Genomic DNA, 22,816 nt, shown 5'->3' with positions numbered 1-22,816 from the left:
GTTCATTTTTCCAGCCCATTTCTTGACTTTAACTTTATGTTAAAGTTGGGCTTTGCTCCTGGTATGGTGGAAGGGTCAAGAGGGTGGGGGTGGGGTGCAGGGGACCTGTCCCAAGCTTTTTTGTGTTTCGGCTTTTGAAGCTAGTTCTGGCAGTTTGTAAGTTTTTAGTTCTTCTAGTGTGGTATCTAAGCAGAGGTGTGGTCACTGCTCTTCTGGTCTGTGAGTACTCTTTTGCCCTAGAAGTGTGATAAGGGACCTTCCTCCTCCCATTACTTCTTCTCATTCTGCGACTTTGACCCTATATGGGCAATGTAAGAGAATCCTATACCTGGTGCCAGGAAAGGCTCCCCATAAACTCCTTGTGACTGTTGTCTGACACTCTACCCTCTACCCCCCCTTTCCTGTCTGAGGGCTGAGAGCTTTAGCAGCTGCCACTGTTGCTGATTTGGTCGCCCCTGAGGCCTGCTGCTTCTCCTGGCTCCTAGAGGCATGGCGGCCTTGCTTAGCCTGGGCTCCACTCTCACCCCACTTTGACAGACCTTTCTTATGACCTTCTAAATTGTCTTGTGTAGAAAATTCTTTCACCTTTTATTGGTTCTGCTGCTTCAGAGTTTGTTTTGAGGTGTTATTTTAAAGTTCTTTGAGATGGTCAGCATTCTTCATGAGTAGTCTCTTTTGTGTTTTTCATAATTGTTGGTTTTTCAATGTTGATGTTGTAATATACATTACTTTCTTGATTCTGCTCATTTCATTGAATCAGACTTGAGTCTTCCCAGGTTTGTCTGAAGTCATCTTTTTGAACAAAATAATAGTATTCCATTACATTCATATGCATACATCCATTCCCCATTTAATGGGCATTCCCTTTAGCTTCCAGTTCTTTGTAACTACAAATACTTTTGTTGCAAATAAGAACTTTCTTCATTTAAAAAAAATATATATATATACATATATATATATATATCTTTGAGGAATTAGCCTAATAGTGATGTCACTGAGTTAAGGTATGCATATTTTAGTAGCTTTCCAAGTTGCTTTCTAGAATGTCCCAGCCAGTTGACAACTGCACTAATAATGCATTAATGTACCTGTTTTCCCACAAAGCCTCCAGCGTTTGTCACTTTGTTTCTTTTGTCAATTTTGCCAGTCTTATAGATGTGGGATATTATCTCTAAGGTGTTTTAATTTGCATTTCTTTTGTTATTAGTGATTTAGAGATTTTATTTATATAGCTTTAAATAACTCAGATTTCTTTTGAGAACTTGTCTGAACAGAATAATTCTCATTAAGCTTGTCTTATTGTTATTTTATGGTCTATTACATTTTCCAACGTGGAAATTTAATATTTTTCTCAGGTTTTCTTCAAATTCCGAATTTTAAGGAGTTTTTAAAAGTCGTTCATAGTTGTTGTACATTACATTGTTGCTACATAAATTGATCTCTTGATTCTGTTTTTCACTCTGCGTGAGTTTGTACCAAGTGTCTCTGTTCTGTCTACTACCATCTTCCATCATTCTTACAGAGTAATATTGCATTATATTTATATACCATGACTTCTTCAGCCATACCTCTATTTGATGCATCCCCCCTTTAGTTTCCAGTTCTTTATTATAACAAAAAAAAGTACTATAAATATTTTTGTACATGTGGGTCATTTGCCTCTTTCTTTAATCTCTTTAGGTTATTGACCCATTAATGATATTGATATGTTAAAGAGTATGCACTTTTGTTACTTTTCGAACCTAGTCCAAATTGCTTTTTTGAATGGCTAGAACATTTCACAGAAATTTCTATTTTCTTAGTTTGGTTGCCTAGGAGTGTCCTACAAGGCTGAAATTTATCAGTGTATTTTATGTATGTATGTATATGCAGGGTGTATGCCTGCAACATACATTGTATAAACATGCTGTTACATACATTATATATGCTGTATGACGTATCTATACATGTATATAGTGTATATTGCATAAACACACAGACATATATACATACATATGTCTTCTGAGCCCCTCTCCAGCATATCTTCTTTCTTTAAAAACACCACTAACAGAAAATCTTGATTCCTTTTGTCTTTACACCAGTCATTTCATTGCCCAAACCCTTTGTGACAAAGAAAAACAGGCAGAAAGTTTGATGCTATGAGTATATCTGTAAACATATATAATGTTCTCCAGTAGTTGTTTCCTGATTCCTTTTTCTGCTATGATTTAAGAAGTATGTTTTATTATCAGGGCCCTTTAGTACATAAATTTATGCTTTCTTACAGTGATCTTTTTCTTTACATTATTGTGATTGTTGTGTTTATTGTTCTCTTGGTTCTACTTAATTGTATCTGTTCACACGAGTCTTTCCAGAGCTTTTCCACATTCCTTATATTTGTCATTTCTTAGTGCACAATAATATTGCTTTATATTATATGCCATAGGATTTTTCCCCCCACAGCAGTTTCCCAGTTGATGGGCACTCAACTTGTTTTCAGTTCTTTTCTGTTACATAGAATGTTGCTATGAATGTTTTGACATATGGTTAAATTTCAGTTTCTTCTGTTCTTGCCCTCTTAAGCATATGTGTGCAGTCTTATTTCTGAGTCAAAAGTTTTAAAAGTTTTTCAATGTTTTTTCTTCCTTCCTTCCTTAATTCCAGATTAAATAGAAGTTAATACCACTTTCTGTCTCTTAACAATAATATATCACTGTGCCTATTTTTTCACAATCCCATTGACTGTTTCTATTATTTTTCCCTTTTTGCCAGTTTGCATTTCACTTGTTTTCATTTGTACTTTAATTATTAGTAATTTGGAACATTTTATTGTAAGTTGTAGTTTTCAGTTTTCTTTTGAAAAGTATTTGTATGCTTTGAGCAACTCTTTTAAGGAGTGTCTTGTATTAATTTCCTGTTTATTTTGGACATCGGGCTTTATTTGGTACAGGTAGTTTTCCCCATTATTCTATTTCTTTTCATTGATTTCATTCACATGTAAACTTTATGTTTTTTTATGTATTCAAAATTGCTTATTTTATGTGTCAGTTTGTTTTCCAGTTTTGCCAGCAGTTCTTGTTGAGTGAACATCTAACAACTTTTAAGCTTATCCTGATGATACATGTTCTTAAATTTTTCTAACACTGGACCATGGTTTTCATTTGCATTTTGTTTCTTGCTTATGTAGTTTCTTCCACTGATTGACTTTTCTTTCTTTTTTTAAACTGGTACTAACTGATTTTGATGATTATGTTATATAATATAGTTTGAGGCTCTTCCAATAGGTGTTTTTTTCTTGATAGTTGTATTTTAGTATCATGTAATTTGTTTTTGTGCTCTTAATAAAATTAAAGTTGCAATTTGGTTAAAAATTAATGATATTTGTGCCCTTTTAAAAATTATTTTGGCCCTTTACCCTCTCTTTGCTTTCCTTTTAAAAAAAAAATAGCCATCCTGGGATCTCCAGCAAGTGGAATTCAGAATACCATCGGTTCTGTTGGTTCAGGCCAACAGAATGCTTCTACTTTAAGTAACCCCAATCCAATAGATCCCAGCTCCATGCAACGGGCTTATGCTGCTCTTGGACTACCCTATGGCAACCAGCCACAGACACAGTTGCAGCCTCAAGTGTCTGGCCAGCAACCAGCACAACCTCAAACTCACCAGCAGATGAGGACTCTGAATGCATTGGGTAGGTGAAGAAACCAGAAAGCTACCCTTTGTCCAATAGCAGTAAACTGAATTACAACCTAAATTCAGATCTAGCAAGTCTCCATGCCATCTCTTTTTTCTGGGAATTTTGGTGTTTTTATTCATGAATGATAACATTCCTTTAAACAGATAGACTGAACAAGTACACTGATAAGTTTTTATTTTTCTTGCTGCTTCGGTTTCAGTATTGCTAGCGAACTTTATTGCCTGTGTTATTGAATCTAATATTGTATGATTCAAATAACTGCATGTGGAGGTGGAGTAAGATAAATTTACTAACAGATACTAAGTAAACAGTCTGTTTGCTGTTAAAATTGTTTGTGATCTGCCAGTCTTAGGTATGCTGGTTATGATCTGTACAGTCAGTAAAAATCATTAGTTTGGAAACACTGATGTAGAAACTAACAGGAAATATGTGTTCTTGTCTTAGCTTTAATTAGTTATATGACAGTGAAAACCACTTCACTTTTTGTGACAGCATGGCATAGTGGAAATAACATTGGATTTAAGAGAGAGACCTGGCTTTGAACTTGGTATCTGATCCTTGCTAGCTATATATCCATAAAAAAAGTCAGTTATCTTCACTAAGCCACAATTTCTTTTATCTGTTAAATTTGGGGTAATAGAAACCGTAATATCTAACTCACAGGGCTGTTGTTACAAGGCTGAAGTGATAGGATGTTATGTGTTGCTTTGAAAACTTTAAATAATATGTACATAATCAGTTGTTGTTATCCTTTCTCTTCTTAATTTGTAACATAAAGAATTTGGGCTAAATATTTTTTCTGTGACCCTTTCTGTATTAAAAATTCTTTGATTCCTTATATTTACATGAAAAACATAACATACATGCCTCTGGCTTGTTAGTCCAGTTTGTTCAAACATAATGCCAATAAAATTAGTTGGGCTGATCAATTTTATTGTATTCCATGGCCTTGGACAGCACTACAAGTTACAGTGTTGGTCACAAGGTTGGAGTAGATGAGAAAATATGGACTTTATCACTACTACTACTAAAAATACAGTTCAAAACAGTTTTTTTAAAAATGTACATCTTATATACAGAAGACATTATTTATCAGATTCTGGAAATTATTTGTCAAAAATGGTAGTTTGATCATTTTATCTTCTCAGTGAAATTTTAAAAAATGTAATTGTAATTCATTTATCTAATTTTTCTTTCTCTAAGGTACTAATCCAATGACCATTCCAGCTGGAGGGATTGCAACAGACCAACAAACAAATCTGATTTCAGAAACTGCTCTTCCAACCTCTCTTGGAGCAACAAAGTAAGTCTCGTTATTCATTTGATTCTTATTTTCTTGAATGAAAACTAACTACATGTAATGGGAATGATGTAAGACTGTTGTATTATGTAATATAAATCTAGAAGTTTAGAACCAGGAAGAAATTATCTTGTGTATAAGTGATAATAAGAAAGGAAGAAATGTTTGTTGTTGTTTTTTAAATGAGAATGGGAACAGAGTATTGCTTAGAGCATTAGCAATTCAGAATCTTTACTTCTGTCCCATTCATTGTTATGACATTTAATTGTAGAGGAGTTGTAGAACATTTTGTAGTTATGGGGCTTTTGTGAACTGGATTGAATATTTGGTATTTTAAGAAACATACTTTTCATTTGAAAACATTATACATTCTTTATGAATGATCACTATTAGCCATATTTGACAGAATTTTAAATTTTCAAAACAAATTCAATTCAGTATCAATTTAAAACATATTTATAGACAATTTATATCTTTTTGTTTTTTGGAAGGGATAACAGAGGGAAGAAGGGGGCATTTATTAGGTTAAGTGTAGTTCTGGGGCAAATTTTGTAAGTATATGTGTCCAGTAGTGGACGTGGAGAAATAAATGTATGGAAATGAGGAAAAGCGTATCAAACAAAAGGATTTTAGAAATAATTCTGGGTTGAGATTGGGTTCTTTGCCATTGTTTTGGAAGAGAGGTATCTATTTCCAAGAGGTGAATTTGACTTCTTGAAGTAAGAGTGTTTAAAGGCACCAAAGCTCCATTTGTATGTAGGGATTATTTGACTCATTGTATTTGTGTCCCTAGCACAGTGCTTGGCACCTACCTAGTAGGTCCTTCAGAAAAACTTGTTGATTGATTGAAATAATGGAGCTGGGAGAAATAGACACTGTGAGAGATGTGATCTATGATGTATACAAAGAAGAATAATTTCTATTTCATTCTCTCTGCTTGAATGCCAAAATTTTCAATTTCATTTTTATGTTATCTCTCTAAAATGAAGTGGGAGGGGAAGGACTAGATTCTTTCTTACGATTATTTCATATTTAATCGTTATAAAGAAGTATCATTTAGTATTGAATTAGTTTGTCATATATTTTCTTTGAAACTAATATAATTCTCTCTTTGATGTTATATTGTCCTTTCTGTTTGGTTATCTATTAGCAGTGCCATTTAATACTTGACCATTAAATTGCTCTGCCTTCAATTCAGTTCATTAACCATTTATTAAGTGTCTACTGTGTGCTAGGTTCTGGGTAGACATAGTCAAAAACTACAAACGGCACTTCCCCTCGTGGAACTTGCTCTCTACTAGGGAACTAAATTAAGCAAACAGATAAATAAATCATAAGTTAATAGGAGTAAGATCTTACTAAAACTAGGGGAATCTAGAACCTAAAGGAATCAACCTTTAAAGGGATCAAAGAATTTTGAGAGGTATAAGTGAGGAGAGAATGGATATATCTAAAGTGTATGAAATAATTCTCAAAAGGCATGCTATAGACAGATTATTTAGGGCTTTAAATGCTAGGCTAAAGGGTTTGTATCTTATTGTCCTGGCAATAAGGAGGTGTTGAAGATGTTTGAGTCAGAGAATTATGTGATAATAACTATAATTTAGGAAGACTTATGGCAGGTTTGTGGAAAATAAATGAAAGAGTGAAGTGAATGGATGCAGGGATGCCAGTTAGGAGGCCTTTGTTGTAATCTTGGTAAACTGGTAGCGATGTGAGTACAGAGAATGGGAAAAACGTTAACAACTGGTTGAATATATATAGTAAAATTAGGAAAGGTAGAATGGAGGATGATTTCCTTTATTGTTTACTTGGCTGACTAAAAGGATGATCACATGATGCCTTCAACAGAAGCAAGTGAGTATGGAGGACAGTCAGATCTCAGCAGAAGATAATGAGTTCAGTCAGGTTTGAAGTTCCTAAAAGGATATGGAAGTGATAATATCCATTAGTAAATTGGTGATATATGGAACTAGATTTGAGAAGAGCAATGAAGATGATTGACTGATTGATTGATTGATTGATTTGGGAGCTATGGGCTTAGAGATGATAATAAGACATATGTAAGCTGATGAAATCACCATTTAATCCACTAAGCATTTATTAATTACTATATGCTAGTTACTGCACTAGGTACATTAAGATATAAGTACAAAGAATGAAAAGTCCTTATTCTAAATGAAAGAAAAGTAGTGTAGGTCAGAGCTTTGGGGAACACTCTTCATTTATCAGTTGAAAGATAAATTGTGATCAATAGATGGCACTGAGAAGTGGTCATGGACATATGAAAAGAACTAATATAGAGCAGTAGGAGCAGGCATGAAGTGACCAGAGGCTGTAGCAGGGACAAACTATAGCTTTAGATGGCCATGATAGAAGGAGTAGGAGGAGATAATAGATGAATTTTGGTTTTTTTGAATCATGGAGGTTAAATAGTTGTTGATGATGTTGAGGTTAAGGTAGAATTCAAAGCCGTAAGTGGTGTGGGGATTTTAATGAATTTGGATGCCTGAGTATTCTGAGGGATATGCATGTGTATTTTGAAATATCCAAATGTGAGAGATTGTGTTGGACAGAAAAACTTTGTAAAGTACTGAACTACTTGACAACAGGGGGAAATAGTCAGGAGGGTAGATATGCTGGATAGAGCGTAATAGCTCCACGGATTAAAGGCTGCTAGGTGTTAAAGGAGAATGCTGAATCTGGAATCAAATTTAGTTTCAGACACACACACACACACACACACACACACACACACACACACACACACCCATGTACTTTGTATATATGACCCTGGGCAAATCACTTAATTCCTATCTGCCTTAGGTAAGAAACATCTGTAAAATGAACATAATAATGCTTTCTACCTCCCAGGGTTGTGAGGATAAAATAATATTTGTGAGATGACTTACTAGTCTTAAAGCACTATGCAAATGCTAATAATAATAACAACAAAATCATCTACAGCTTGGGGACAGAGTTCTAAGGTAGAAGCAGAGAGTAAAGCATATGCCTACTCCTGGCTCAAGGATTCAGGGGCTATGGAGAAGGTCCATCTAATACTGATACAGTGCAGGGGTTGGGGTGGAAATAGCCATCAAAGGATAGAAAGTAGAGTTTTGTGGGATGGAAGCCAGATTTCTCTGAGTGCTGTAAGGCAGAGCAAATGTGAGGTCATGAAAGTTTAAGATGAAGGGAAGATTGTAACTGAGCTGAATGGCATTGAAAGAGCAGAGAATAGTAGAAGGACAAAAACCTCTTCTCTTAGGCAACTAGAGATTTATTCACTCAAGTGCCAGGGTAGGAACTTTGTTGGTTTCCACCTGTCCAAATGCTAATTGGTAAGCTAGAGTCTGTGGCATGTTCTGCTGACATATGGAAAAATAGGTACAGCTTTTAACCAGGACAGTAAATTGGGGACAGAAAATTTTGAGACTAGGAGACCTTTAAGATTCCTCTAAACCCAGTACCTCAATAGGACTGGGAAAAGACCTCCTTAGTCTAACCTGGAACTCAGGTCCTGATCGTCCTGAGTTCAGTGATGAAATGGTACTGGGGCAAGACAGACCCTTGATGTAAGTGGAGGACTAGGTGCTTAGGACTTTTGTTGTGGTGACTCAGGACAATCTAGACAGTAGGTTTCTGTGGTGGGCACGGGGCCTCTAAGTCTAGTACCTGTGCTTTGAATAGGAGATAGGTGCTGTGGCACCAACTCTTACCATTCAAGGAAAGGTAGCTTCTCTTCTTCCCCCCATCTTGGTTATAAGGAAGGGATGTATTATTGCCTCATTGTGGTTTTTTGTTTGTTTGTTTGTTTGGGGGTTTTTTGGCAGATATTTAGTGATTTGATTTAAGATGCAAATGCTTTTGTAATTATGTCCTTCTCTACATGTAAAGAAGTTTTTATTAACTGAAGTGTGCCATTGTAATGTGTTACTTATTTATGACTCAACAATAGTTTATTATTTAATTCAAATAATGCTTAAATAAAATTAGAATAAGACCATTTAACTGAACATTATTTGTATTGTTTTGTTCATTTAGATACATCATAGTCTTTGTTTTTGCTGTCCCCCACACTTTTTTTCTTTACATTAATTTCATACACCTTTTCTTCCATTCTTTTTATGTTCTCATTTGTTAGCAGCTTCTCTTTATTTGTTCATTTGTTTTAGTTTCTTATTCTACTAAAGCATTCTGGCAGGAAACATGTTTTCTAGACATGTGGCACAAAATGGTTTCAACTTTTTCATTGACTTAGGAGTGGCTATAATGTCTTAAAGGTTTACTAGTTTAGTTGAAAATACTCAACCTAAGAATAATGTTATTGGTTATGATAGAAGAAATTAAATGGGCTAAAGGATAACATATTCTGAAAGGAAATTTGTGCTAGTGTTTGCAGTAGGTGAATGAAATGTCTTTTTTCTTCTTATTTTAGCCCATTAATGAGTGATGGTACCAATTCTGGTAATATTGGAAGCCTGAGCACCATGCCTACGGCTGCACCTCCTTCTAGTACTGGAGTTAGGAAAGGCTGGCATGAGCATGTCACTCAGGACCTGCGTAACCATTTAGTACACAAACTGTAAGTAGAAGCTACAGTGTTAGCCCTTCAGTTGTGAATAGTTCATAGAATGTGATGTAATTCCAGGACAAATTAGTCATAGATATCACAGCTATTCAGATCAGTTAACAGACTCTCCGTCTACATCCCCAAAGTTATTGGACCCCAAATTGTGGCTCTCTAACAGCTACTTACCTCCTGTTTCAGGAAGCTAAAAAGGACCATTGGAATTACTGATGAAGCTCTAACAACCCTAAAATTAACAGAATAATCCCTAGTTCAGTGTCCTTTGTGGGACCCACAAGCAATTGATTTTCTTGATGAGAAGAGAAGGTAGTAGGAAACATGTGGGGAGAGGTACAGCACATAAGTAGGGCATTTTAGTTATCTGCAAATGTCTGTAATGTAAATAACTAATGGTATCAATACAGTTTTTAATGGAAACATGTATTAGAGGCATAAAAATAAGTTTCTTTTCCACTTCTCATTGAATAAAGATTTTTTAGTTTGTTGCCATAGTCTTCCTATACTCACTCTAAACTTCTAGGTACACCATGGTCAATGCTGAATTAATTTTTACCATTAAGTAGTAAAATTTAAGATATACCCCCTAAAAAACTATCTTCAAGATTAATTTTACTAGCTTTGTATGACCCTGGGCAAGCCACTTAACCCCAGCTGCCTCACCAAAAAGCAAAAACGAAAAAAAGATTACTTTTAACAGATTATTCTTGGTAAATTAATTATCTTGGAATAAGTCTGAATTGAGTGAAGTGATATGATAATTTTGAGCATAGTTCTTAATAAACAGACACTTGCGAATATATTCACACACACTCATACTCCTCCACCTCCTCCACTCCCAAGCAATTGATCTGTAAAATCTGACTGATAGTTCTCATTTGTAGAAATGATATGAGATTACGTAGTTATTTTATATGGATTATGAAATCATTTTCAAAGCGGATTGTTATATATTTTATTCTTTTAGTGTCCAAGCCATCTTTCCAACACCTGACCCAGCAGCCCTGAAGGATCGTCGCATGGAGAATTTGGTGGCCTATGCTAGGAAAGTGGAAGGGGACATGTATGAGTCTGCTAATAGCAGGGTAGGTTTAATTTTACAGGGATACCCAAATATCCAGGCAGTCTGGAATATCTTGAAAAATATTTTTTTCTAGAGAGTTGATTGAGAGCAAAGCGGTCTGGGTAATTAATTTCTTTAGTGGAGTACCTTGTTATAATTATGGAATATATAATGAATACCCCTTGTTTTATTGTGAGATGGTATTGAGTCAGTTATTGATGTAATAAGAGACTCAACAAAAATTCATGCTTTTGTTTGAAATTAAATGTATGTGAATTCATCTTTTTTATGTATAATGCACAGTTCTGGCTTTGCAAGGGTTTCCTTATTACTATGGAACATCTGGAAAAGATGAATTGTTTGTATGTAATAATGTCTAAGTACTTTATTGAATTATTTTTATAGGATGAATACTATCATTTATTAGCAGAGAAAATCTACAAAATACAGAAGGAATTAGAAGAAAAACGAAGGTCTCGTTTACATAAACAAGGGATCTTGGTTAATCAGCCAGCTTTACAGACCCCAGGGGCTCAACCCCCAGGTATTGCACAGGTCACTGCTGGCATGGGCCAGGCACAGTCTGTGAGACCTCCAAGTAAGTATTGAATCTTTTTTCATCCTTCATTCCATGTTTTTTTAAAAAAAAAAATTTATTGATACATATGGTTTTTACATTAATTTTCCATTATGGTCCTCTCTGCTCACCCACCCTAAGAATATCTCTTGCAACAAAGGTTTTAAAAGTCTGGTGGAGGGAGCAGTTCAGCAACACTTCATTCTATTGTAATAGTATATGCAGTGTTCTAAACCATTAATCTCTTAATTCTGCAAAGAAAGGAGGCAGGTGTATTCTTATCTCTTTTGGGGGGTCAGTAATCCATGCATTTCATGTTTTCTGCTCGTTGTGCTCTTGGGAACCCTCACATTTGGGGCTTAGTTTTCATTTCTGCAAAATGGATTTAATAAGCTCTGTCCTGCCTACCTCAGAGTTGTGAAATTCAAACAAGATGTGTGTGTGTGTGTGTGTGTGTGTGTGTGTGTGTAATGCATTATAACCATAAAGTGTCATTATCTCTTTTTATTACCACAAGTAGAAGCAACCATCATTTTTTCTATGTATTTGAATATTCCAACTTCTTTATAGACTCTTTAAAACATGCTAAATATCAGACTAACTCTTAAAAAATTTTTTGTCTTTCCTTTCCCATGAATAATGTTCTTTATCCTGCATTTTAAAAACTGGTTCTTTTTTTATCATTACAGATGGACCTATGACCATGCCAAGTGTGCCTATGAACCGCATGCAAGTTTCTCCAGGTTTGTGGTTCTTATGCATCTTTATTTTAAACTACCAGAACGGCTTGATTCTGTTTTTCCTTTTTTCATTTTCCAGTTCTTCATACAATTTTTTTGTTTTCACTTTTCCTCTGTGAAACGTAACAACGATTCAGTTTATTGAAAACTCATTGTGTGTACAGAATGATTTGTTAGACTGTATTGAAAGAAAACTCAAATAGTAGATATGATTCTTTTTTGCCTTTGGAATTTTTACAATCTTACAGGGAAGATGTAATACTTATGTATGTGTAAGTACGTATTTGGGATATAAATAAAATGAACGAAATAATCCCTATTCACAAGAGGTTTACCTTATAATGAGGAAGATAACAAATACAAATATGTACAATATAAATATAAAGCCAATAAATACAAATAAATGCAAAATAGTTAAATATGTGATAGTTTTGGAGAAAGGGTATGAGCAGTTGAGGATAGTCTGGAAAGACTTTATGCAAAATGGTGAATCTTAAAAGATGAAACAGACTCTATAAAGCAGAGGTAAGGAATGATTCCATTTCAGGCATATATAAAGGCAGGGGCATGAGAAATTGGAGTGTCAGGTGTAAAGACTAAAGGGTAGGCCACTTTGGCTGGATGACCAGATTATGGGAGGGGGAGTAATGCCCAGTAAGCCTTGGAAAGACAGGTTGGGGCCAGATTGTGAAGTGCTTTAAAAGTTAAACTTTAAAAGTTCGTGTTTTGTCCTGGCAGCCATAGGAAACCATTGGAGTTGATTGAATAAGGAGGTCATATGGTTAGGTTTACACTTAAGATTGGCAGCAGTATATAGAATAAACTGGAATATTGAGAGACATGAGGCAGGGCAACTAATTAAGGCATTTTATGAAAATCTAAGCAAGAGAGGATAGTAATGGCCTGAAATAAGGGTAGTAGCTCTGTCAGTGGAGAGAAGATGTCGTGAAGATAGAAGTGGCAAGATTTGGCAACCAAGGGGTTACTTAGTGATAGAGATCGTAAGGTATTAAGGGTAATGCCAAGGTCATGAACCTGTGAGATTAGAATGATGGTATGGTGACTTGACAGAAATAGGGAAGTTTGGAAGAGAGGTGGATTTGTGTGGGGAAGAAAATTCGTTTGGTTTTGAACAAATTGAGTTTGAGAGTCTTTGGGGACTTATGTTTAAAGTGTCTCATAAGCAATTGGTTATGTGATACTACACCTCAAGTTAGAGACTAGGGCTATGCATGTGTGTGTGTGTGTGTGTGTGTGTGTGTGTGTGTGTCTGTTATTATCTGCAAAAAGATAATTAAACCCAGAGGAGTTGGTAAGGTTACTGAGAGAGAATGTAGAAGGAGCAGAGAAGAGGGCTTTCCATGTTACCTTGGGGGATACTCATCATACAGGTTCCCCACTCCTGATTTAGTGTGTAATATGAATGATGAGTCAGCAAAGGAAAGTGAGAAGGAGCAGTCAGATGGATAGGAGAGTCAAGAATCACAGAAACCTAGATAGGAGAAGAGTATTTAGGAGAAGAGCGTGGTGCTTAGTAGCAAATGCAGCAGGTAAGTCTAAAAGGAATCATATAAACAATAACTACTAAGCTCTACAAATCTGTATATTTAGGGTTTTGTGTGTTGGGAAGTCAGAGAAGATCTATTTTTTATATGATTTTTGGAAAATGGAAATGAGGACATTATTTGAACGAAGAGGTAGAGGAAGTGACAAATAAAAGGTTTGTGAGGAATAATGACAAGCAAGTTTGGTCGGTTGCATCTAAGGTTGGCCAGCTTAGTTACATTGTAATTAGGTTAGTTGGGTAAGGGAAAAAGACAGGCTATCTAGGTAGCTTTGATAGGTAAATATGCTTTATCTAATGTTATGAATGTGGAAATGGTAAACAATGGAGGAATTGCCAGTACTGGGCATGCTAAAATTGGATATGAGAATTGAAGGAAATAGATATTCAGAGATGACTCCCCTTTGGAAACCTTTTGAACCATGTAGTGGTACAGGAATGTTTACTAAGAGGCTCCCATTTAGTAAGAAAGAAGTTTCATTTTGTATAAAGTCGTCTTGGTTCTGCTCACTTCACTCAGCATCAGACCATATAGGTCTTTCCAGGTTTTTCTGAAGTCAGCCTGTTCATCATTTCTTATAGCACAATAGTATTCCATTACATTCATATACCACAACTTGCTCAGCCATTCCCCAATTGTTGGGCATCCTCTCAATTTCCAATTCTTTGCCACCACAAAAAGAGCTGCTATGAATATTTTTGTACATGTGGGTCCTTTTCCCATTCATTTGATCTCTTTGGGATATAGCCCTAGAAGTGCTATTGCTGGATCAAAGGGTATGCACATTTTTGTAGCCCTTTGGGCATAGTTCCAAATTGTTCTCCAAATGGTTGGATCCTTTCACGACTCCACCAACAATGTATTAGTGTTCCAATTTTCCCACATCTTCTCCAACATTTATCTCAATATAGTTTCAAAAGCCATTGTTTTGTGTGCATTCATGGTCAGCCTTTAGTTGATTCTGATCTTTAGTACTACTTAAAACATTTTTATAGGCGCCACACCACTATTTTCAGTTATCCTCTGTTAGCTGCTGTTGGTGTTCATATACTTCAGTGGATAAGAGATCTTATCAATTTCAGTACTCCCTTCATTGAAGCAAAATATGTATTTTTTTTTAAATCAGAGTTGCTAGCTTTTGCCTACACTCTTATATATGAGTAACATCTACATCAACTTCTTGAGATCCCTCATCAGAAATATTTTTTTGTTTTTTCCATGTCAGAATTCAGACTGTAAACTTGTGTGTTTTTGTTGAAGATACCATCATTCTTGTAATTATCCTTGGTGTTGTCCTTGTCTCTTTCTCATTCTCTTCTTTGCCTCCATCCCACATATCCAGTTGGTTGATAAGTCTTATTTTTACTTCCACAACATTGTCCCCTTCTCTTCACTCACGTAGTCTCCATCCTCATCATCTCACCTGTTGGGTTGCACTAGTTCCCTAATTTTTCTTTTACCATTCTGCTACCTTTCCAATTTATCCTCTGCACAGCTGCAAAATTGAAATTCCATAAGCAGATATTTAACCATGTCATTCCACTATTAAAAATTCCCAATTGTTACTAAATTCAGATTCCTTGGTCTGACATTTAACACCCTCCAAAATTTTGCTCCCACCTACATTACAGTCTTATTTCTTACCTTATTCCCCTTACTCCAGTTCATAACACACAAGTAGACACTTCCTAAATACTTCTTGACTTAACTTCTCATTCTAGTCAAACTTGCCCATATACAAACTGTGATTTTCTATCCCCATCTCCTTCTTCCTTAACTTTGCACAGGTTGTCTCCATTGTGAAAATCATTGTGTTTTTTTCACCTTTTCTTCTTAGAATCCCTGATATCTTCAAAGCACAGTTCTGTTGCTTCAACACCCTTTTAGTAATTCTCAACCCCTAGTTGTTAAATTTTCTCTCCTTGAAATTGGATTATATTACTCAAGTATACTTTGTGTTTACTTAATTGGTACATGTTCTTCACTACCTTAGTAAACTTATAAAGGGCAGAGATTTTTGTTTTTATGTCCTGAATACCGTGCACTGTACCTTGCATATAGTCAGGTGCTTACTAAATGTTTCAACTTTTCTTGAATACGTAATTATGGCAGACAGGACTTAGGTTTCAGAGGTTTTTGATATAGATTTGCTTTTATGATTCTTTGCTCTTATCAGAATGATCCCCAGCTATCATACAAACCATTCAGAGATTGTTCTGACAGATTATATTCCTTTTCTATTACTTCCTATCTAATGCTTTTCTCATTCTTTCCTGGTATTTCTTCCCTGTTGGAGGTTTATTCTGTTTTTCCACTTGCTATTCTAATTTTTCACTGTTTATCTTACTTTCCTTGTCCCTCTCTGCCCATTCCACCACGATTTAAGATTATATCCCATAGTTCTCATACTTCTTTTTTCATTTTGGAAACTTCGAAAAATAAGATGTGGCTCTCCATCACCACCTTTTCCTCTCCCCATATTTTTTTTTTAAACATTTGTATTTAAACGTCAACATATTCTTTGACAATAAGGAAAATTTAGGTTGAGTGATGACCATTTCATGTTTTATTTTGCTTATTTATTGCATTTATTCCTAGTAGGAAATGTACAGTAGATTATTTTCATGTTGATGTATTTCCTAATAATCTGTTTTTGGTGCTTTTTTATAGGAATGAATCAGTTTAATCCATTGTCCATAGGAAATGTTCAGATGTCACAGGCACCCATGGGACCACGGGCTGCTTCCCCAATGAATCACCCTGTCCAAATGAACAACATGGGCTCTGTTCCAGCGGTTTGTATTGAAATTCTTAAATGTTCATACTTTTCTACCATATTGATTAATTGAACTTTGAATTTATTTGATTTTTTTTAAATAGAGGACTTAAAAATAGTTATGTTTAGGTCCTGTTTAAAGAACATGACACCTGTTCCTTTGAATTTAAGGCAGTTTAAATTTTCTTAAAGCCAGCTCTTTGATTCTCTCTGTCCTAGTAAGATCTCTTAACTAAAATACTTTCACTGTTATTACAGAATCAAAGAACTTTGAATCTTATGGGAATATAAGAGGTGGAAATTGGAATGAAAAGTTTCTCATGTTATTAGAATAAATGAATATGTAGAAAGTGTTGGCACTAAAAAGTTTAAATTCCATCTGATGCTTTCTAAAAACTTAACTCAATGATGAGACAGCAGTATTTGTAACTCTAAATCACAGTTTGATGTTCATCTCTAGTTCCAGCACTGTCACCAACTCTAATTAACTTTGGAGCAGTCTCTTCTCATCTTTGGCCTCAGTTTCCCCCTTGATAAAATGAGTGTTCATTTCAAGGTTCCAACTGTGACATTCCAGGATTCTGGTATATTATATCAAAATAGAGGAATTTTGATCTCTTAAGACTGTGTTTTAGAACTTTTAAATTATTGTCATGCATTATTTGTTTACTTCTAGATGGCAATGTCTCCTTCCCGAATGCCTCAACCACAGAACATGATGGGAGCTCATTCCAGTAACTTGATGGGTCAGGCTCCTGCCCAGAGCCAGTTCTTGCCACAAAATCAGTTTCCATCATCTGGTGGGGCTATGAATGTCAACAGTGTAGGAATGGGTCAGTCAACAGCACAAGCAGGAGTAGCACAGGTAAAATTAATAATGACAGTAAGGATTTTTAATAGCGTTTAGATGAAGGTCATGTTTAGTCTTACTTCCTTAAATCCCATTACTTTTTTTGGAGATTGTATCATTAAAACATATTTGTTAGCTTGTTTGTTACCGTTTTTTCTATGTGTTTTACTTAGTTGGTTATTCAGTGTTAAATTGAATGAACTTTCAATGAATAATTTTGTTACTTATCTTGAATTGTTAAAAATCTCTTTATGGGTTCACTTTATATGATACTGTTGTAGGGTAACTTTATTTAAGCAGCCTCAATTTGGACTGTTGTTGTTGTTCAGTTGTGTCTGATTCTTTGTGACCCTGTGAACCATATTGTACATGGGGCTTTCAAAATTGGCAAAGATATTGGAGTGGTTTGCCATTTCCTTCTCCATCAGATTAAGACAAGCAGAGGTTAATTGGAGGTATTGGAGAAGCTTAAAAGGACAATCTAATCTTTGTTAAGTGATCGTTTCTGAGCTTGGCAAATTTTAGGTTAATGAACAGTTGTGAAAAAGAGACCCTTAAATTCATTCTGAGTGAATCTCTTTTTTGTTTGTTTTTTTCTTGTCTCCCCCACTTCAGTCTAGGCTCTGTGGGAGACAGATTAAATAAAGGATTTATGGCCCTCATTGAGCACAGTCTAGCAAGGGATATGCAGAATACATAAACATGTGCATAACTCTAAAACAAAATAGAATATAAAGTTCAAACAGAACGTTTTGGGAGTCCCAGGAGAGGAAAGAGAATTCATGGAGGAAGTGACATTTTCAACTGGATGTAGAAAGATGCATAGGATTTTAAAAGGCAAACATACAGAGCTCATGGGCATCCTAGATAGACAAAATTCTGAACAATAATGTAGGTTGGAGAGTATCAGATGTGTACAGGGTAAAGCTAGTAGTTCATTTTGGCCAAAGCCAAGAAAACAAGGTATGAAATAGGTTGAAATAAGTCTGGATAGATAGGAGCCAGGTTATTAAGAGCCTTTAATGCTAAGGGAAGAAATTTCTAATATGGACAGCACCTCCTTGTCTTCACTTTCTCTTATATAATATTTCAAATTAGTGATAACTGGTTTATTGAGTTAAAAGTAGTTTTTCTTGTTAATTATTCCAGTTAAATCTGTTAAAAAAAATAATCCCACTACTTTTTCTTTCCCTTACAACGTACCAAATTACCATTGTTTAAGACGAGTATAATTATATTTTTTGAGACATGGACACCTACCTTTCTAGAATTTAATTCATTTTTGTTTCCATATATGGTATTGTAGTAGAGAGCACAGTGAACTAGGAGTCAGAGACCAGGATTCTAATCCTAGGGATTTGCCTACTCATACACTATGTGACTTTTTGAAGAAAAATAATAAGATCTCACATTTACATAGCACTTTAAGGTTTGCAAAACATTTGTATCACAAGTCCTTTGAGGTAGGTAGGTAAAGCAATATATTCTCTCTTTTATGTGTGAAGAAAATTAATTTGTGAGGGGTGTTAAGCCCTGAAGACAGCTATTAAGATTCTTAGATATCGTCAAACCTGGTTCTCCCAACTCTTGAGTATGGTCTGTTATGCCTACCTTATCTAAAATCACTTAACTTTTCTAGTCTTCAGTTTTCTCATTTGTGAAATGATTTTATCTCTAAGGTCCCCTTGGAAGACAAAAGATATTAACATCTTCTACTTTCTTTAGCAGGGACAAGTGCCCAACACTCCTCTTCCTAACACCATGAATATATTGGGTCCACAGGGTGGTCAGTTACCTTGTCCACCAGTAACCCAGTCCCCTTTGCATCAGACTCCGCCTCCAGTCTCTACAGCAGCTGGCATGCCGCCTATCCAACATCAGACACCTCCTGGAATGACTCCTCCTCAGCCTGCAGCCCCTACACAACCTTCAACGCCAGTTTCTTCTTCAGGACAGACACCCACCCCAACTCCGGGCTCAGTACCTAATGCTACTCAAACACAAAGTACCCCCACAGTTCAGGCAGCAGCTCAGGTCCAAGTAACACCTCAGCCTCAGACACCTGTACAGCCTCAGTCTGTGCCCACCCCACAGCCATCTCAGCAACAGCCAACATCTGTGCATGCTCAACCTCCTGGCACTCCAGTGAGTATGCTTTGAAATCACCCAAATACAGAGAGGCTAAGGAAACAAATTTTCCATGTAAAGAGTAATCTTTGTATGAAAGCAGTAGATGATATGGCCAGACAGTAACAACAAGGGATATAGTGGGAATGCATTATCATTTGTAAAGTTACTTATATTTTTAACAAATTTCATAGCCCTCAGTTATTGTAAAATAGTATTTAATCCAAAATCTGTGTCTTTTAAGCATCAAGGGGTATTTCGTAGTATTCATATGCCAGGGTTTGATGAACAAATTTATTATTTCTATTTCTTTCTAGTAAGCAAACATTGTTATGTAGTTATTAATATTATTTAGAAAAAATAGAATCCCACTATATATTCTTCATGGCTTTTATAGCCTCTGGTCATGTCTTTTGGTTTCCCTTTTCATGCCAAACAAGCCTGGTTTATATTTTGTTTCCTTATAGGAGCCTCATATCTCTTTATTTTAGGTGCTCTTCACAATACATTATCTAGTCAACATCAGTATGTCTTTATTATGGTGCAGTGACCTAATGTATGCTGAATTTATACAAGTAGAGACCATGGGTTTGGTTTTTTTTTTCTCATCCAGGATAGGATAATCTCTGTTTTCAGAGAATAACCCATCAGTTTTCCATGTCCATTTCCTGTATTTGGAAATTGTATCTTGAAAATAGCCTTAAGTATAGAAGGAAGTGGTAATGCATATAATAAGTACTTACTATGTGTCAGCCATTGTACTAAGTGCTTTACAGATAATTGTCATTTAATCCTCACAACAACCCTTGGAGTTAGCTGTTGTTATTATCCTCATTTTACAGTTGAGCAAACTGAGTCACACACATTTAGAAAATGTCTGAGGCTGGTTTTGAACTCAGATATTCCTGTTCCTAGGCCTAGTGCTTTATCCATTATATCACCTACTTGCTTGTGGTTGGATTATATTTTTTAGTAAGTACATTATTACTTTTAACTTGCCTATATTAAAGCTCATTTGCCACTTTTCTTCACTACTTTTCTGACTTTCTGAGCTTTTTCAATATGTGTTATCCATTGGCATGGTATCATTGTACTACTGGAAAGAATCTTGTACCACCTGAAAAGTTGGAGGTATCACAGATTTATAAAATCAGGCTCAGCTAGGCCTTATCTGTGGGATACTCCTAAGGGTTTTTCCCTCCCTGTGCAGGCATGCCCTTTTATCCTCATTCTGTATTGCCTAAGACAATCTCTCAGTATTTTAAGATTTTCAAGTGGAACTTTGATGCAGGTTTTTGGAAATTAAAAAATGCCCTCTTGCCTACATGATGATTTATCCCCACTTTTACTAGATTAGTTAAGCATGATTAGGGTAACCCTGTTGATTTTTCCTCTAATATGTATGTTTGCTCTGTTCTTTATCTTATCCTTTCACTAATATAGAATTTGTAAACCTTCAATATTGGTTTATTGGGTGAAATTCACTTTGAGGTAGCTAGTTCTGTGATTGACAGCAATCTCACAAAAAAATTTATGTCTTTAAAACTTTTTTTAATTCATGATTTTTGTTTTGACACAGCTGACACTTCTCAACACTTCAGCCTTGTTCCCCACAGTACCTCCCTTTTAATATAATTGCATAAAACCATGTAACATAGTGTCTCTACCAAACAGAAGCTTTACATTTGGCTCTGTGTTCATATCTGAGCTTCAGTCAGGAACAGTAGATTTTTCTTGTCTCTTTTGGTAACTTTCACTGACTTAAAACTCTCTCAGGTTTTTATCTGAAAAATTTGTGATTCATTATATCTGTTGTCATTAAGAGTATGTACAATGTATACCTTGATCATTTCAAATGACCTTTACCTTTATTTTATTCTCCAAGCATAAGTGAATACTCTATTTATATTCTGATTTTAGTTTGTATGTTTTGTTTCAAAGCTTTCCCAAGCAGCCGCTAGCATTGAAAATAGAGTTCCCACTCCAGCTTCAGTGGCTAGTGCAGAAACCAATTCCCAACAGCCTGGACCTGATGCACCAATGCTGGAAATTAAAACAGAAAGCAAACCTGAAGAAACTGAGCCTGATCCTAGTGAAACAAAGGGGGAATCTAGAGCTGAGGTGTGTATAACTTCTTTGCAATTAGTAAGTATGATGTGATACCAAAATTTATAAGATATAGCGTCATTAAAATGTCCGGTAAAAGCTTATTAACTAAAGCTGTGTAATTCATTTAGTTTACTTACTATATTTGAAAATATGGATTTAAAAATACAATATGTGGATTTATAAATTTTGCTACATTACTCCTATATTTTCTAGTTTGAAATCTAAGCCAGGCTCTAACTTAAAGTAATTCATTCTCCCTCTTTTTTATTTTCGGCTCTTCTGATACAGACTTTGTAGTGTATATTCTGTTATTATCCCAGACTAGCAGGTAGTGTTATCATATGTCTGTTAATAAAATATATTCCTGTTCCACATTAAAAATGCCTGAATAGCAGCAAATGAGTAGCATATATTCATTTCAAATAATAATTTAGTCCTAGGTCTTGAGAGAAATTAAATAGTATCATAAATTTTAGGAGTTGATCAGGTAAGGCCTCTAGGACCAGATAAGATATCGCATTATCATGAATGTAATGCATTGTATCCTCACTACAAAATACATCATGCATATGATTATGGATACATAGGACTTGATGAAAAATTTCTATTTGGGTAAAAGTTTTTACAAGCATATAAATTTTGGAAAATCTGTCTAAAATTCTGGTTTTCTTTTCACAATTCAATTTTTTTCAAGATGGAAGAGGATTTACAAGGGTCTTCCCAGGTAAAAGAAGAAACCGATGTAACAGAACCTAAACAGGAACCAATGGAGGTAGAAGAAAAGAAACCAGAAGTAAAAGTGGAACCTAAGGAAGAAGAGGAGAGTAGTAATAATGGCACAACTACCCAGTCCACATCACCTTCTCAGCCTCGTAAAAAAAGTAGGTAGATTTACATATCCACACTATCCTGTAATCCCTCTCTAAGGATTAGAAGCTAGGAAAATTAAATATCCCCATCTTCCTTGTTGTCTTGTCCCCTCACCTTCCATTCCCCACCCCTCTTTCTGCATAACTTCATTTGTCTAGAAGCTTATTTTAATGAAAATAGGGAATACACTTAAGTAAAGAACTGAATCGTACGCTATTAAGGAAAATATACGTGGTAGAGAAGTAAAACAAGTTTTCTTTATTTTTTATTCCTATTTTCCACATGCAACACACATCTTGACATCTACTAATCTCAACCAGTTCTCCTCGTTGAGAAAAATCCTTTACCTTCTCATTTACCATAAACTTTCTGTGGCTCATTGACTGCCTACAAGCAACGAACATCTCTAATTGAATTAAGTGGAGTTCCTTTTCTTCCTTATACTGCTATTTGCATTTATTTCTTTATATGTATTTATTTAACATGTTATTTTTAAATCACTGTGCTAGTTACTGAGGAATTACAAAAAATAAAACAATCACTACCTTCAAGGTGTTTTATAATTCAATTTGAGA

General features: G+C 35.3%; 1 protein-coding gene across 1 annotated transcript in view; it reads left to right on the top strand.

Annotated features, from left to right (window-relative positions):
• CREBBP (CREB binding lysine acetyltransferase) overlaps positions 1-22,816 on the top strand; it is a 162,795-nt gene that overhangs the window by 97,918 nt on the left and 42,061 nt on the right. Inside the window, 11 exon segments of the mRNA XM_020995440.2 lie at positions 3,428-3,670; positions 4,880-4,979; positions 9,415-9,561; positions 10,532-10,649; positions 11,033-11,225; positions 11,894-11,947; positions 16,180-16,304; positions 16,962-17,150; positions 18,861-19,280; positions 21,204-21,383; positions 22,066-22,252. Coding sequence (XP_020851099.1) covers positions 3,428-3,670; positions 4,880-4,979; positions 9,415-9,561; positions 10,532-10,649; positions 11,033-11,225; positions 11,894-11,947; positions 16,180-16,304; positions 16,962-17,150; positions 18,861-19,280; positions 21,204-21,383; positions 22,066-22,252 — 1,956 coding nt within the window.

The sequence above is a fragment of the Phascolarctos cinereus genome, unplaced genomic scaffold (assembly GCF_003287225.1).
Source record: "Phascolarctos cinereus isolate Bilbo 61053 unplaced genomic scaffold, phaCin_HiC Scaffold_4;HRSCAF=312, whole genome shotgun sequence".
NCBI classification, from domain to species: Eukaryota; Metazoa; Chordata; class Mammalia; order Diprotodontia; family Phascolarctidae; genus Phascolarctos; species Phascolarctos cinereus.
Note: the sequence above shows the minus strand (reverse complement) of the source record. Positions and strands in the feature narration are given on the sequence as shown.